The 17291-nt window shown below is 41.0% G+C and overlaps 1 protein-coding gene across 7 annotated transcripts in view; it reads left to right on the top strand.

Moving 5' to 3' along the window:
• LOC128902068 (mucosa-associated lymphoid tissue lymphoma translocation protein 1-like) overlaps positions 1-15788 on the top strand; it is a 33750-nt gene extending 17962 nt beyond the window's left edge. For all 7 annotated transcript variants that reach the window (XM_054184413.1, XM_054184412.1, XM_054184411.1 and 4 more), the window contains 7 exons: positions 3403-3580; positions 4887-4961; positions 6038-6165; positions 8941-9090; positions 10539-10696; positions 11563-11688; positions 12454-15788. In XM_054184413.1, coding sequence (XP_054040388.1) covers positions 3403-3580; positions 4887-4961; positions 6038-6165; positions 8941-9090; positions 10539-10696; positions 11563-11688; positions 12454-12918 — 1280 coding nt within the window. In that variant the 3' untranslated portion in view covers positions 12919-15788. The remainder of the gene's footprint in view (positions 1-3402; positions 3581-4886; positions 4962-6037; positions 6166-8940; positions 9091-10538; positions 10697-11562; positions 11689-12453) is intronic.
• Positions 15789-17291: the final 1503 nt, after the last annotated feature.

The raw sequence follows: 17291 nt of genomic DNA, 5'->3' as shown, positions 1-17291 counted from the left end.
ACAGGGACCAAAGCCTTCTGCCAGTTGTCCTATTTAAATTGCAGAATTCCTATAGTAATGGCCACCCGAGAAAACATTATTTGAGTCTTTTTTGGAACACAAGGTCAGATTATTTCTTAGTATGACTTTTTAAATGGTGTGTTACCTGATGCTCTGTCTGTGCAGAACTGGCTGATCTGACATTTGGGCATCTATGTCAGCGCCAAAACTTGCATGACGTGAAGACTAATTATGGCAGTAGAGTAGAGTAGACTTTCTGAGAGCAGTTTTCTTTTTCTGTACCCTGGGAAATAGATGTGCTTATACAGTTGAGTGAGCTTTTAGGTTGTTGCACCTTCTTAATTTTTTTCTATAATTGTTCACATGAATTTAGAAAATAAAATACTGAAAGGCTTTAATGAATTTCTCACCAGCACCATATGAAAGCTCTTATAAGGCATATTTTTACAGTTGTATGTTTCCAGCAAGTTGATATTTCTGAAAGGTAAGCAGAACATTCTTTCAGTACTGTTGGCAGTAACTACTTTGATTTAAATGGTCATTTTGCTCTTTCTGGAGAGTGGCTCTTAATGGCTTAAAGCATATCAAAGATGCCGTCAGTGCACAAACCGGTAATGATTTATTGCATTTTTAGTGGGCATAGCTCCAAACAGAAGAGGCACAGTGGCGACTCCTCTTTAGTCCCTGTTACAGATATTCGTGATATGACATTGTGTAATTCTTGCTTACTGCCAGGAAAGTGGCATTTCAGGTACTGTTCATCCAGAGCAGGAGTAGTAAACAAAGAGATGATGATTGTCTCCTAATGTCTTAGTTTATGTTGTTCTAAATGTAGGGTGCAATTAATATTGTATCCCACAAAGAGTAAAAGCATAGACCCATATGCTTTAAAGGCTAAAAATAGTTAGGCTAGTTTCTTTTTTAAAAAAAAAAAAAAGAGAGAGACAGAGACATAGATATCACTTAGATGCTGACGTCTATGAGGAACTTGAGCCTACTTAAAATTGTTGTGTCAAAGTGTCTAATGAGGCCCTCCGAACATGTTTACTCTGCTTACTTTGGTATGCAGAGGTTTATTTCTGATCTTGAGCTCAACGTATTAACTGTTGCAGGTACTCATCACATACGCACAGCGCAGTCATCTGCTCAAGGATAGAAAAGAAATGTAGTTGTCACTTCTGAAATATTTCTGTTAATTGAGGAAATACTCTGGTAAACTGTGCTTTACGTTAGACTTGTTTCCTTAGTCCAATTACTTATCTAACATACGCTCATACGTGTATATATATAATCCAAACTCTGTGGAAATCAAATTTAGGAGTTTCCTTTTAACTTAGGACCTAGCATGGAGTCATGCACTTGGCACTTAATTTCATTTTTAACTGTCTTGAAACTACCCAGTCTCAGGTAACATTGGAATCTTATAAATAGCCCAATAGTACCTTTATTTGTTTAGGTTTTTAATCATGCACTTTACATTCTGTGCCCTTTAGAAATCTAACTTTTAACTGAAAGAAGCTGTTGCCATTTTCCAAGACCCTGGCAGATGAATAACCATTAGGCTCTTGGTTTAAGTGAAGCTTTGCCTCCCGGAGTTTGCCCTGGCTGCGCTCGCTGGCTGCTGCTCCTGCCTCTGCCTGCTCCCCTTAAAAAGAAGCCGGGCACTGTGGGAGGGCATGCAGCGATTTGCAAGGTCTTGGCATAGCTGGTAATGACTTGAGAGCTTACAAGTAGAAGAGAACCGAAGGCTTAGTTTGAAGGCCATCGTTATATCGTGGTATTCCTTTACAAAAAGTGCAGGGCTGTGCGAGAGAAGTGTTTTCGTTTGTCGTAGCTATCTGTAATGAAAAGGGAAAAATAGCTAGCATACCTGCCTACGCAAGCTGATTTAAATGTCGATTGTCTTAATATGTTTGGCTAAGGCTTATTTTCTTCTCTTCTGAATATTCAAGTTTTGTAGTGACATAAATTTCACAGCTATTTTTAGTAAGAATAATGACATAAGACCTTATCTCCAGTTAGCATAAATTGTCATATTTTTGTTGACTTTCATTCAGCTACAGCACTACATACTAATTGAAGATATGACCCATAGACTGCTTTGTATAGATAAAAATTCTTTTTAGAAGATGGAACTTACCACGCATTAGCAAAAACAGCACTGGGAACAGACAATAGGAAAATTCCATTGAATCATACGAGCTTCTGGTGACTGCATTTTATGGCGGCGGAGGTTATTAATGCTAAGATCATCTAATCTTACTGCAAATTCATATGACCTTAATATTTGAAATTTTTATTCATATAAGTAAAATCTAAGCCCTAGGTTGCAGTTCCCTTTTTCAGGGTTAAGAAAAGCTTTTTTTTAATTCCATGATATGTTTTCTTTATACAAAACTATTGCATGTTTTATTTAAGTTTTTAAATCTTAAAATACTGTAGGCTGTTGTGTATCAACACATGATGGTAGGATAATCTTTTGTGTCTAGGTAAGTGTGCAAAGAATTTGTTTGTTTAGTAGACCCACAGGGGTCATGAGTCTGTAACTAAAGAGACGTAGATGAAATCAACTAAAAATGAGTTGTTGGTAGTTTGGTAATGAGAATGTGCTCTGGAGTCCTACCAAATATGATCATGGAATAATCTTTTTTTTTTTTTCCCCCCCTTCTAAATGTAAAAATATTTCTGATCTCTCCTTATAAAAAAAGACCAAAACAAATGGAGAAACTGACTGTACAGCAAAACTAAAAACTTGTAAAATGCTTTCACGGTGCAAGCAAGGTTTTTCTCTCATTTCTTTTCTAGTTAAAATACTTTTAAGAATTGCCAATGATTAATGGTAAGTAAAAAAAAAAAAAATAAAGGAGAATGATTTTAAAGATGATATCATCTCTCAAAAAAAAAATCCATCCAAACTGTTGAGTGCTATCTTTTTTCTGTCTATAAATTCTGCAGTGACTCACTGTTGCTCAAAGCTTTGTAATTGCACGTGGAGATGTTTTACAGTTGGCACGTTTCCTCCTTCCTATCTGCGAGTTACATGTTATACATAACAGATTACTTCTGCTAGAAGTCATAACTCTGTGTAAAGCATTTTAAGAGTATTTAACTTTGTGTGTTTGATGCAAATATCTAATTGATTCTGTTGCATGAGTGACTTTTTTTTTAAATTTCCTGTGTTTGTGTATTGTGAAATTGATGTTAACGTGATTTCCGCCCCCCACCTGCCCTTCCTTCCTGTATTTACAAAGGCCTGTCAATATAAGCTTGGAGTAGCTTGAATGATCTTCATCTCCCGCAGACACATAGCGCATGAAGTTTTTGACCATGCTGAAATTGGTAGAAATGTTCCAATGTACTCTTGACCTGTGTTTTCAGCCGCACGTGTTTTTGAATTCTCAGGTTTGTTATACTACGCTGGCCATGGCTACGAAAACTATGGAAACAGTTTCATGGTTCCTATTGACGCTCCAAACCCCTACCGATCTGCAAACTGTCTGTGTGTGCAGAACATCCTCAAACGAATGCAGGAAAAAGAGACGGGACTGAATGTCTTCCTCCTGGATATGTGTCGGAAAAGGTATAATTCATGAATAGTGAGAACTGACGTTAGATGTTTGAGGGATGTTTTTGCTTCACGATAGAGGGAGAGAGTAAATGACTGTAATACTAGGAACCAACTGTGAAGTTCAGTTTACTCACTGCAGCAACAGATTAAAACCGAACCTATTTGAAAAATGAGCAAACAAAACTGAACAGCCACTTCGAGAGAATAGCAAGGGATCTTGAGAGAAAGCTGGACTTCATGCTGAGGAGAAATCTTTAGTCTAGGCTGAGAATTCACTTGAAAGTTCATGGTGCCAAGAATTCCCAGCCTGCACCCGAGTGCTGCGAAAGTCAATAGGATTCGTTCATAGACGTGCTTTGCCTTTGGCCTTGGATGGAAACGTGAAGCTGGTGATCAGACTTCTGTTTCCATGGGTAGATACTTGCCTCTGGATTGAATGACACTTATTTCCTCTATTTTTTGTTGTTTAAAAGTTATAAAGCATCAGTCTTACTAGATAAAAGTGAAATGAGGCATCTTAAAGAAGAAAAATTACCCTTTCCCCTTGCATCATTAACCATCTTCATCATTACAAGGAGGACGGAGAACCCATATGGTCAAAGGCATGTTAATTTGACAGCAGGGCTTAAGTGAGGTGCTTATTTTAGAACTTTTGAGAGGCATGGATTTTGTCAACTGCTTTTATGCTGGGGTGGTTGTATCTTTATTCAGAGCTTAAAAATCAACTGGTTTATCGGATTTCTCTAACCAAAGTGCTATTTTCTTTCCATGTTAAGAGACTACTATGCCTGATTAAACTTGCACTTGAAATCAGCTCTTCAGTCAGCACTTCTGAAAATTGGTCTCGAAGGAATGTTTCATAATAGAAAATCGCTAGTGCTTTAGTATTTGTGGAGCCTCTGAACTTCACTGCTAATGAAATCCCAGTGACCCAGTTCAGCTTCACAATCTGCTGTCCAAATAGAAAATACGGCTCCATAAGCCTCATCTTAACTATGCAGACACCATGTTTTGAAAACAAATAAGTCATTTTTAAGAGATTGTAGCCAAACTGTATATTGGTTAATATAGCATCCCCTCATCTGGGTACTGTGTGATATCCGACTGTTCTTTACACAGTCTTCATGAAGAGTGTGGATGATAACTGATTTTTTTGTCTTTTAGCTGTCAGGATTCATTCAGGAATTGTAGGAGAGGAAAAAAAAAATTACTATTTCTGAACTATGCTGTTTTGGTATTTTGAACAACTGTCGAGTTTGTTACCATTATTAGTTCTCAAATTATTATTTTACTTTTTTTGTGTTTCCATTTGTTGCAGAAACGAATATGATGACACAATTCTTATCTTAGATGCTCTGAAGGTTACGGCCAACATTGTTTTTGGATATGCAACGTAAGGAAGTTTTGCTTCTGCTACGCCAAAGAGGTTTTGAAGTGACCATGGAGATTGCATAGCTAATCTTTTACAGAGACACAGGCTAACTGTGGTGCTAAAGGACCAGTAATTTGTATCCGTATCTGTGTCCTGATACTATCTTTGTTACTTCATTAATTGAATCATTCCACAGTCTAACTGCCTGTGGCAGCGCGTTTGTAATGATTCCCAGTGTTTAATGCGCCCATTCAGATAGAGGGTAACTCCAGTGAGTCCAGAAACTGCCGGGCAGGGTTCCTGGTCTTTTTTTAATGGTTACTTGTAGGAATGCTCTACTCGTTATTACTACTTACATATTGCTCTAATTGCTCTAGATATTATTTCTTAGAGATGAAAAAAGATAATTTTCCCCTCAGACGCATAATGTTGTGTTTCTTTGTGCCAGTGGGGAGGGGGCGGCTGTGTCCTGTGTGCTCCTAACGGTACTTACCTTCTGTCCGAGCTCACGGTGCAGTCAAGTACTGTGGAGCATTTGACTAACTATAATCTATGTACCGTACCCGCTTCAGTCATGTGTCTCCTCTGTTCATGCAAGTTAAATCTCTAGAAAAAAATGTGTTAGAAATATAAATTACTGAATTATTTGAGTAGCAGCATATGGATTGGCCCCTGTGTTTCTTATTCTAAGTGTAAAGAGTAAAGTTACAGCCGCATTTGAAACTACTTGAAGAGGTTACTTACGCAGAAAGCTAAATAACCTCCTGCTATCAGTTTTCAAGTCAAGTGCAAAAGCTGTTGAATAGAAGTAGTCAAGACCTTTAATGAAGACCTCTTTAGAGAAATTTAAGCTTCTCATATAAACAGTTTGACATAAGCTCTGGTCAGCGGCTTGATTGTAAGTGAAATCTGCCCAGGATGAGTTGCTTGCAAATGGACATGAAGAGCAGGTTGGCCTTAGACACAACCTGGTTTTCAAATTGTAGGGTTTCTTTCCCCCATTCCCAACACAACTTTGCTCCTTTTGTCCTCATGTTGATCTTAATCCTGCAGATGGTTCAGTGTTTTTTCTTTGTCTGATACTGGTGATCTCATAGGTGCCAAGGAGCAGAAGCTTTTGAAATTCAGCAGTCGGGGCTGGCCAATGGAATCTTCATGAAGTTCTTGAAGGACCGTTTGTTAGAAGACAAGAAGATTACTGTGCTGCTTGATGAGGTTGCAGAAGGTGAACTCCAGCTTACTGTACTAACACTCTTCTCAGCCTGCGTTACTAAAAACTTCTTTGCTTAAATGTCGTTCTTCTCATGGGGAACGTGTTACATTACTTTAAGCTCTTCCTTGTTGCGTTTTGTTAAAATAACATCTTTTATCAAGAAGCAGGTGCTACTGGGCAGCACATTAACGAAGTTCATAATATAAAGGGATCTGAGTTTCTTCAATAGTGATAGATTTATACTCTTCTTTTTAGTGAACCTTATTTGTTCTGAGTCTCTTTCTGCATGGAGCTATGAATTATCCATCCACAAAAATTACTCTTGTGTTTTGTGGTGTCAGCTGCTGGTGATAGTCCAGTCATTTCCACATTCATTTAAACAATTAACTGAGGCCTACCTACCTCAAAGAGTGCTATAGTGATGGTAATTATTTACTCTCTATCAAAGGGTGTAAGAGCATTATAAAGGGCAATCCACTACTTTAATATGCCTGGTTCGGTAATTGACTTTTATAATTGATGAGAGAAGTGTAAAGTGAAAACTGTTGAGGGAGAATGTGTTGCTTCTGTGCAAACATTTGCTTGAAACATAGAATAGATACGGCCATTAACAAAGAGCTGCCTGTGTAAGATTCTGTTATTTGCAGGTAATGCACATAATCAGCCAAGTTCTGCTGTATTTTCTTGGCGTGTACTTGATGCAGCTGCAGGTCTCAGAATTTTGCCCAGTCTGTCTTTTGACAGATCCAAAAAGCAGAAAAAATGCAAGAGGATCCTAAATGCACGGTAAAGTTCTGCTGTCAACAGGTCAGGCTCTTGAAAATGAAATGCAGAGATTAAACTGACAGGGCTTCTGTCGGTGCTCTATTGAGGAAAGGGACTAGCTGAGATACCAGCATGGAATTTCTGTCAAATTGATGGCAATAGGAATCCAGCATACCCCAGGATGCACGCTGAAATGTGATGGTTCTTGGTTACTGTTCGCCTGTTTGTCTGGTATGTATTCTCTGTCTTTTTGCTTATCGTTGGTATGCTGCTTGACTACAGCCCATAAAACAAACTTACCAGTCTGTATTTTAGGTCTTATCTGGTAAACTTTTAATGAAGTTTCTGTGAAAAGTTAAAGTTTCAGAAGATACCAGAATTATCCTGAAGAAATAGGATCTGTAGATGGTAAAACAGATTATTCCAAAGGCTGAAATTTTTTTGTTTGTTGGGGTTTTTTTCCACAGGGTGATGTGTTTTTCTTCTTTTGCCAGGTGCATTCAAGCAGAAAGCTTTTTGCTTTACGATTTGCACTTTTAGTTTGCGTACAGTACTGCTCAATTCTGCCGTTACGTAAATCCAAAGGAACGATTTGAGGACTTGCTGCGCTCTCCTTTGCAGCAGTAGAATCCCGAGCTGGCTGTAGCTGTGTTTGCTGGAAGCCTGGCAGCAGCTCTAACAGGGCACCTCCTGCTGGATGCTCGCTTGCTAAAGAAGTTTACAAATTTTATCATGAACAAATATCCAAAAACATTCTCACCCTCTTCTTCCCCTCACCCTTTTTGTCATCGCTTTGGGGTGTTCTTGAGTGGGTTACTATTCTCTGAGATTTCTCTCTCCTCTTCCCTCTCACCTTCATGGCCTCCCCATAAGAACATGTCACAATTCTGCCAGCAGCTATTTTCCCTACACTTTCCCAAGTGTCCTGTAAAATATGCGTGACTCCTACTGCTTCGTCTGTACTGCCAGGTTAATGTCATGTGCTGTAGATGTTCTGACGTGTGACCTATGACTTTATCTCATTCTTGAACTCGGAGTGGAGAGAAAGATTAATTTGTCAGGCAGCGTGACAACTGTTGTTGTCAGTATTAGCCGATATTGGCTGTTCGTACATTGGTGCCCTGATGACACTTGAAGGTGTTCCAAAGGGAGTTCCTTCACTGCCCTCTCTCCGGTACGTACGTGTCATTCTTGTACTGGTGAGCCCAGCACTGACCCAGCGCTCCACAAGTGGCCTCACCAGTGCTGACCAGAGAGGGAGAATCACCTCCCTTGGCCCGCAGGCTGTCTTTGCCGCAGGAATGCATTGCTGGCTCATGGTCAGCTTGGTGTCCTCCAGGTCCCCAAGGTCCTTCTCCGCAGAGCTGCTTTCCAGCAAGCCAGTCCCCTCTCTGTACTGGTGCGTGGGGTTATTCCTGCCCACTTGCGGGACTCAATGTTTCCTGTTGTTGAACTTCATGAGATTCCTCTCTGCCCAATTCTACATCCTTTCCAGGTCCCTCTGGATGGCAGCACAACCCTCTGGTGTATCAGCCACTCCTCTCGGTTTTTAATCATCTGCAAGCTTGCTGAGAGTGCGCTCTGTCCTGTTATCCAGATCACTTGTGATGATGTTAAATAAGCAGTATCGGCCTCTTTATCAACCCCTAAAATACTCCACTTGCCTCCAATTCTTCAGAAATCCCCTCTAATGGTATTATTCGTATGCTTTAAGTTAGTCACTTTCATTAGGACCTTACTGAATCCAAGCTGTGATATTGAACTGGTTTTGAAATTCATGTGAGCGTGTTGACTAGGACACAAGCAGAATCCTCAGGATTCCCTGCAGGCACCTGGCCTGCTGTTTGAGCCTGCAGTGAACAGATAGCTGGGCGATGAATCCTTCTGAAACCGCAAGTTTTTATGGAAGTGCTGACACTGACATAACCGTAGCAACCAGACAGCGTTGCCGTGGTGTACTTAATGTAGTTAGCATTTCAGCAGCATTGATTTTGAGAGAAACTATGTGCATCTTATTTTTAGATATGGGCAAATGTCATCTTACCAGAGGCAAGCAAGCTTTGGAGATCCGCAGCAGTTTGTCTGAGAAAAGGGCATTAACTGATCCCATTCAACAAACCGTATCTTCTGCAGAGTCTCTGGCACGGAACCTGCAGTGGGCCAAAGCTCATGGTATAGTACAGTCTACTTTTAGATGACCCTTCTTGCGCAATCGGAAAAACAAGAGGACGTACTTTCTTAATAATCTCTAGTCGGTGGGTTGTGACATTGAATGGCAACGGTAAAAATTAAGTTCATATCTGAAATTTCATTAGTATGTTCAGGTCTTGGAAATTTTTGTGTTGAGGTTTACCTCTATGTAGGATTTCAATGAACAGGAGACATGCAGAATTCACCCCGAGTAAGTGTGTTTAAGACCACTCAGACACCGAAGGGGAGGCTTGTGTAGTGTCTGCCTCCTGGCATGGTCTCCCAGGGCTCTGTTTGTGTCTAACAGTGACACTTGTAAGGCATCGCTAATCTCATTCTGAAGTCATCACACAAAACAGCCAGGTGAACTGGGTGGTAAAAGTGCCTGATGAGAAGGAGTTTTCAAAACTAAAATAAGGGTGAGATCACTTCTAGGCTTTCTCGACTTCTTTTAAGACGGGCAGTGGGGTTTAAGACCCTTTTATTTTTTTTTTACCTAAATATGTTGGAGTAAATTTTAAAATTTCTTTGACAGGTTTGGCAGAGGGTCAGGGGTGGCATTTTTAAGACTTAACTAGTTGTGTAGGCAGGCTCTTTCACAGATGTAGGTTTTTATTTGTGGAAACTAGGCCTTAATTCTTGTTTGTTAAATGATTGAAATGCAAAACAAAAATTATAAAGACATAATGTTATCTTATGGTTTATTTGTTTAAAGCCATGCATAGAAGAGAATGTGTTTGGAATTTGGGAAGAGAATAGCCTTTATCTTTGTATAAAGGTATGTCTATGATAATGTTAAATAATCCACTTCCAGTGGGAGTAGAAAAATCCGTACAAAGCATGCAGACACAGAATGATGTCATTGACCCTTGAGCACTTTCAGATATATTCCTATGGAAGAAAAATGCTGTGGGCTAGGCTTTGTCAATGTGCACGTAGGCTGTGAAAGGAAAAAAAAAGAACCTGAAACTTGTTCTGCTGTCAAATTCAAAGGCTCCTATCATGCTATAGCTGTGTCTCCTATATATATTCATATATATATATATATATGAATATACCGTATTCACCTTGCTGATTTGATTACAGATATGGAAACAAATTCTTGGGTCAGTAAGCTGTATGCTAGTTACAGTAAACCTTGCCTTGCTGGTTGCGCAGAGATTGGAAAGAGACCTGCGAAGCAGAAGTAGTCAGCCCTCTCTGGCGGCGTCTGCCAGTTACCGTGGGGTAGCAGCAAACAGCGTGGCTGCGCGCCCGCCTTCTGACCTGCTTTGCTTCAGGGTAGATAGACAAGTGATAGCCAGAGGGAGGGCAGGAGGAAGAGGTCTGTACCTTTTAAAACTTCTGAATTTAAAAACAAAATAAAAAAAAAAAGAAAATACATGTGCTAAGTTTTATTTAGAACGTAATGATGTGTTATTTATTTGCAGAGCTTCCAGAAAGTATGTATCTTGAATTCAAATGTGGTGTTCAGATTCAGTTGGGCTTTGCAGCCGAGTTTTCCAATGTCATGATAATTTACACGCGAATAGTAAAGAAGCCACCTGAAATAGTAGTTTGCAGAGCCTACGTTACAGACTTTGCGCTCGTAAGTGCTTCCTTTTGGCATCTCCTTCCAGTGAAGTTGAAAGCTGTCTGGTCTCTCCATGTCAAACTGCATCTTTTGTAATAAAATGGGTCTGGACTGTTGAAATCAGGTGCTTACATTTACTGTTTTTTAATGCATATTTTTAATATATATAAAAATACATTAAAATGAATCTGAGCCCATCTTTTTCAAAATACCCTTTGTTTTTCGTTGTCTAATATCCAGTATTTGTTATATTTAATTAAAGATGTTAAATGTCAGCAGCTGTTACGTGAGCTGAGGAGACACCTACCTTGCAGGACAAGGTTTCTTAAGCTTTAGTTTTACAGTTCTTTGCCCCTGGGTGATCCCGTCCGATTCCATTGATGTTACTCGGCTGATGACAGTAACGTGAAGGATAAGAGTAAAACAGAAAGCTCCTTGGGACAAAAAATCCTCCTTTTCTGATGTCTATGAAAGAGGACGTGGGGCAGAAAACCTTTTTAGGTAGAACAAAGAGGACGCTTCTGACACTTTATGAATAAAATATTTGAGTTAATGTGCATAATAAATACATGTATTTTTAGCCACAGAATTAGTGTTGTAGTACTGTGCGTCATAGAAGTTAGGTAAAAAAGAGCAATGCTGAAGCGAGCACAGCAAGTTTGACAGGAGCTAGTAGCAGAAGAGGGTCATCTATCCAACATAACCCCTTCTGCCTGCGACTAACAGTGGTCTCGCAGCTTTTGCAAGTAATGGAAGATTGGCGTCTTCTTTCCCTTTAAGGAGAAGAAAATGCTGGCTGTATAAAAAGAAATACTGGTAACTATTTTATGATCTACGCGTTCCCTACCCTCAATTAAGCTCTCATTTCTTTCTTGCAACAGGACCTGGATGTGGATCCTAAAGAGGCCAATAAAGGAACTCCTGAGGAAACTGGAAGCTATTTAGTATCAAAGGACCTTCCCAAACACTGCCTCTACACCAGGCTGAGTTCACTGCAAAAACTAAGGGTAATAGATACATTATTCCTCACAAGTTTCATTCAGTTTAGCCCTGTTGCTTTGCAGTTGAGGTGGCTATGTATTGTCTGCATAAGGAACATGCTCTTCGGAGGAAAAAATGGCTAGTAGCACAATTTGGTGACTTTAGTTTCTTAGCTGAAAAATAAGAGCCAGGGAATCAATGCATATGCAATCCTGATAGTGTCGTGCAAGGCACTCTGTATTTTCTAGGCCCGTACTGAACTTTGACAAGATGATTGTTTTTGTGAAGATCAGCTATTGCACTGTGGGGATGTTCCTGTGCCCTGTAGTACCAGAAGAACGTGACCTGAAGCACAGCAGCATCTTACAAAGTCATTAGCAGGAGATGAAAACATTACGTTTCATCTCCTTCCAGTCCAACCTGTGCTCTTGGGCATGCAGTTTTTGAAAGGGTCTCACTTCAACACGCTGTGGCACAGTTAAGTTTATCTCCGTATCTTTGTGTCATGCACATCTGTGCTGGACATCACTGGGTACTTCTTCAGTGCTTTTGGCAGCTGGTGTAATACGAGTGATTCTAGAAATAAAGACTGTCAGGTGAGCAAGTATTAACCAAAAGAGGGCCTCAGTAAACAAGTCTCACCAAATATGTGTCTTTAGCTCCTAAAAATGTTAGTCATCTTCTCCAGTAGACTGTGCCTCTTTAAGAGTTTCCTACATTGTTTATTTGGGGAGGAAGTGTAACATCTTTTTTTTTATTTTAATTCCCGCCGTCTCTTTCCGCTTTTGCAGGAACACTTGATCTTCACTGTTTGCTTGCACTATGAGTATCCGGGAATAGAAGATACAATGGATGAAAGAAAGGAAGTGAATGTTGGGAAGCCCCTTATTGCTAAATTAGGCCTTCATCATGGATTCAAAAATAACAGCTGTCTCCAGACCTGTTGCATGGCTAATAATCCTTTCCATAATCAAATCGAAGCAAGTCCAGTGGCAACTAAATACTATGTTCCCAGTCATGGCCAACCAAATTCCTGTCCAGGCGTTTACCAGCCGAACCGTGTTTGCCCAGATAGCGTGCAACAGCCAGGGGCATGTCCTTGCAATGGGACTTCAAGGATATTAGCTTCAAGACATGAAGTACGGAATTACTTCCCCCCTGTGGAAAAGAGTAATGTACCAGTAGAGACCACTGATGATACTGTTGAACTGGAATTCCTTCTCTCTGACAGCCTCAGATTCTCCAAACAGCAGTAGCTGTGATGTGTTTGGAACAGACCAGAGGATCATTGCGGAACGGGGGACCTTCCCCACTGCTTATCTGCCTTCTGGAGTTTGGGGGCTTCAGGACAAAGGGGCTGGAGAGTCTGGAGGTGGTACTGGGAATGAGGTTACGATGAACGTTTTTCAGATCCAAAGAGACAAAGCTGGACTGATGGATTTGGGAATGGAAAAGGCATGATTTTTAATTTTTTCTCCTATTTGATGTTTGATACAGGGAAAAACCTGAACTTGCCAGAGTTGCTTGTTCCATTCTCCAGCAGTCAAGCAGCTGACGAACAGAGGCAATCCTGCGTTTCTGGGAGGAAGCTGCCTGCCGCTGTTAGGGGATGAATGCGTAACAGCCTGGCTGTGGTGTCAAAGGTTCTCTTGAGATAGTAAAGCCTTGCATCTCCCCAGCTGCTTCTCCAGTACCTATTGGACTTAAAAGATTTACTGTAAATGTATGTTTCATAACTCTTCTGTTTTCAGAAGGGAATTGCTCATCCTGTGCAAAACCAAGACAAACAGGTATAGCTGTCAGAGGGAAAAATGTTGACAGAATTACGCAGCAAAACTAATTTCCATGTCCTCTATGATTTAACATGGTTTTTAAAAATCCATTAGCCCCAAAATGATAAAGATTCCTTTCTCTCTCCTGTCTTTCAGTTTCGGTTGTTCAATACCCAGGGATTTCTTTTTAGATACTGCATTAAAATAAGGTTTTATGTATTTATATATGTTTTAACAGCCTCCTATTTGAGTATATAAGATAGCACATAATGTAAATGAACTCAGCGAAGAGGGAGCTTTTACAGAAGTGAAGATATTGTGTTTTAATATTCCAGTGTTAAGAATACGTCTCTTTCAAGCCCCAGTTTCTTTGCTTCCTGGTGTATGTATTGGGATCAGTCGCAGACATTCCAGTCCCTTGGAGGTAGCCAATAATCAGCTTTGACTGCGTTCTCCTCTCACGGGCACATGTCCGGTGCCGGGCAGCAGCTGGCAGATGGGTGAAGAGCTGTGCAAGGAAACAGAACCTGAACCAAGATAGTAAAATAATGTTATCACTTTTTTCTTTTTTTTTCTTTTTTTTTGGGGCGTTTTTTTTTTTTTTTGAGAACTAGATGACAAATCGTCAGAGGGAGCAAAGTCACAGGTTCATACCGTGGTGGATTGTTCTGATTATGACAATCTTTCTCTTATGTAATGTACTTAAGACTTTTGCTGATGAGATTTCTGGAAGGGGGTGGTCTTTTCATGGTCTGGAAGAACACTAAATGGAACGTGAGGGAAAAGTGCCTGTTCATAACAAGCAAAGTATTGTGTGGGTAGTCATGCAGTAAGACATGCTGAAGGCTGAAAATGGATGGGTAAGAGGAGTGAGAACTTCAGGGTTCTTCAGGCCAAAGTACAGGGATGGTACAGCAATGGTACAGGGGCACCAGCCATTGCTTTTCTGGGGCCATCGGGGTGGGGGGGAGAAAAAAAAACAAACCTGAACAAACCATCCTCAGCTGTTTTCCAGGCCAAATGAATTTGTAGTGATTGAAATAAAAATGCTAAAAGTCTGCCCTAAAACTGTGAAAATCCAAGATAAAGATTCCAGCACACGCAGACTTACAAAGGATAAAGCCACTTTTAAGTGCAGTCTGCCGAAGGCGAGGGACGCTCGCTTCATGTCGCGACCCGACACGCCATATGTAGCCCTGCGTGTGCCAACACATTGGCTCTGGAGCTCATCCCTCCCCAGACAAGACACCAAAAGTAGCAGCCTCCCAAGCCCAGCATCTCGCCATTGCAGGCAGAGGTGCAGCTCCTTCAGCAGCTCCTTCTCCGAAAGCCAGCGGAGCTGCTGTCACATGCTGCTTTACTGCTTCGGTGGACACGGGAACAGACAGACCTGGCCTGGGCTAGCTGCCGAACCCCTTAGATGTCACAAAGTTTTTTCATCTGCCTTCAGGAAAGGGCAGTTTGCTCACCAAGCTGGTTTGCATATTCAGGTTGAATACTTTGGTCAAAAAATATGCATAAGTTTTTTTTTGATGTTTGGTTTTGTTCCAGAATGCTGAAGAATCTGTGACTTGCTTTTGTGTGCCTGGGGTCAGGTGAGAGAACACTGATGTTTTATTAGGTCTTTAAAAGTCTTGATGCCATGAAATCTTGAAAATACTGGGGTGTGAGGTAATTAAAATTCAAGGGAATTTTCAGATATGTCTAGCAGCCTTTCCTGCCCAGGAAGTATTGCTTTAATTAAAATCCCCCTCATGAAATAACTTTTTTTTTTTTACTCTAGAAAAATTATGGTAGCGCTCTTCATTAAGTAGGCAGCAGAAAATACAGTAATGGAACCTCACTGAGGTGGTGGACAGAGCAGTTTAAATCTCCAGTTGAGATCCGCCCTTCTGGTGGGCTCCGTGGGCCCGGCAGCAGGCTGCCTGGGGGCCAAGGAGGTGCCGCACGCGGCCGGAGCGAGCGTCGGTGGGCACGGTAACGCGTTATTGACTGCGTCTGCTCATCTTCACCTTCGTCTCCGCTGGAAGGTGGATATATGTACCTGGACTTTAACGTAGTTATTTCCAAAAGGACAGCCATGCTTGAAGACATCTGCAAATGAGCTTGAGTTTCTGCCTTTCTCCTTTGGAGGGTATTAAACAGCGAAGTATTTATTGATGAATGAGACCTTACCTGTGCATTAATTATCCTGTGTAATTGACTTATAAATCAAAAATTAAAGCTTGAGATATGATCTAGTACTGCAATATTTAGCTGATACTTTGTCACAGTTTTCTAATTTGTGTAAAAGCTTATTCTGTTTTTTACTTCGTAATAAACTGTTGTCTACAAAACCATATATTTGTGCATCTGTAGTTGCTTCTACTCCTCCCGGTTCCCAGTTCAAAAAAAAAACCAAATTGTTTGAAAACAATACATATAATAAAATAGTTTCCTTAACAAAAAGGAAGGGGAGATCTGAATCATGAGCTTCAGCTCAAGTTAAACCTGTCTGCGTCCTGGGCAGGTTTTTCAAAAGGTTTCTCAAACTCTGCACTAGGAAGATTTTTTCCTTTTTTTTTTTTTTTTTTTTTTTTTTTTTTTTTTTGGCAAGTCTTTATGCCTTCTAGGCTTCTGATATCCCACTGTACTGGTGGCTAAACCTAATGATTCTTCTCCATCGCTTCGCAGGTATCCAAATGAGTTTCAGTAACACTTTTGATAATTTCCTTGAGAAATACGGAGAGAGAAAGAATCCGATTATTAAACTTGAAAAGTCCTGAGAGAGGCAGGGAACTCACTGGCTGTATCTGTTGTCTGTTTGCAGGTGCACTGCTTCGTGGCGTGGGAAGGGCTTCCAGGAGCGGCCGTGCCGACGCGGGAGTAGGTGTCTCCTGTCCCGGGAGCGGCCGTGCCGACGTGTGAGTAGCTTGTCCAGTCCTGGGAGCGGCCGTGACGATGCGGGAGTTGAAGCCAGCTGTGGGCAGCCAGCTGGCGCCTTGCGGTGGAATGGCTGCTCAGCGCTCGCTGCATTTTCTGCTACTGGAGAGCTCTAACACACATTGATTAATTCTCAAGTTCAGTACGTGGTCCAATGGCTCACAGTCTTTGTCAGCCTCGGCAGGAACTGATTAACCTTGGAGGCTCAGTGCCCAAGATGCCTGGACTGTAAGGAGAACATGGTGAAGAGAACATCCCAGAGCTCTAGAGACTGGGGAGGGACCTGTGCGCGTCCTCTGACAAAATGCTACCTGTGGCAGCAGGGTCTGTGGAGGAAAACTATGGTTCTGAGCCCCGTTTAGAAAGGGGGTGGTGATGGAAAGGCATTTTCTTACTGTATTGCTGCCTTTAGGAACTGTTTCAACTGTTTTAATCGTTGATGTTACGGGTGAGATCCTCTGGTTCTTAAGGCCAAGCTGCAGGAGGCATCCATTTCCTTTGGCCCACAGCCAGTAAAGCGCTGTGAAAGTTCAGCATGCATAAATTAAGCCAACATTTAAATCCCAGTGAAATCAGTGGGATTAAAATACGTGACTAAACCTAGGCATTTGTTAAAGCTTTCTTTGGCTTGTGATGCCCTTTCTGAACTTGGGATTTTTTCCTGAAGTGCAATCGTTAGGGGATAATACTTATATTTTGCTTGAAGTATCTGCTGGGCTAAGTTACTTCTGTGTTTGATATTTGGGTTTGGATGTTGAATAGGTTTGGAAGAACGGTTTTAAGGTGGTCCAAATAATCTCAGGCTTCTCTGGCAAAGGAAGAGCTCATATGCTTCAGAAAGGCCGATGCACTCCTATTTCTCCTCCCCACTCTGCAGTAAGGTGGGCTAATTTAAATGCAAGAAGCTGGTATTAATGCAGCAATAAACTGAAAGT

The sequence above is a fragment of the Rissa tridactyla genome, chromosome W (assembly GCF_028500815.1).
Source record: "Rissa tridactyla isolate bRisTri1 chromosome W, bRisTri1.patW.cur.20221130, whole genome shotgun sequence".
Lineage (NCBI taxonomy): Eukaryota > Metazoa > Chordata > Aves > Charadriiformes > Laridae > Rissa > Rissa tridactyla.
The sequence above is the reverse complement of the archived record's forward strand: the minus strand, read 5'-3'. Positions and strand labels throughout refer to the sequence as shown.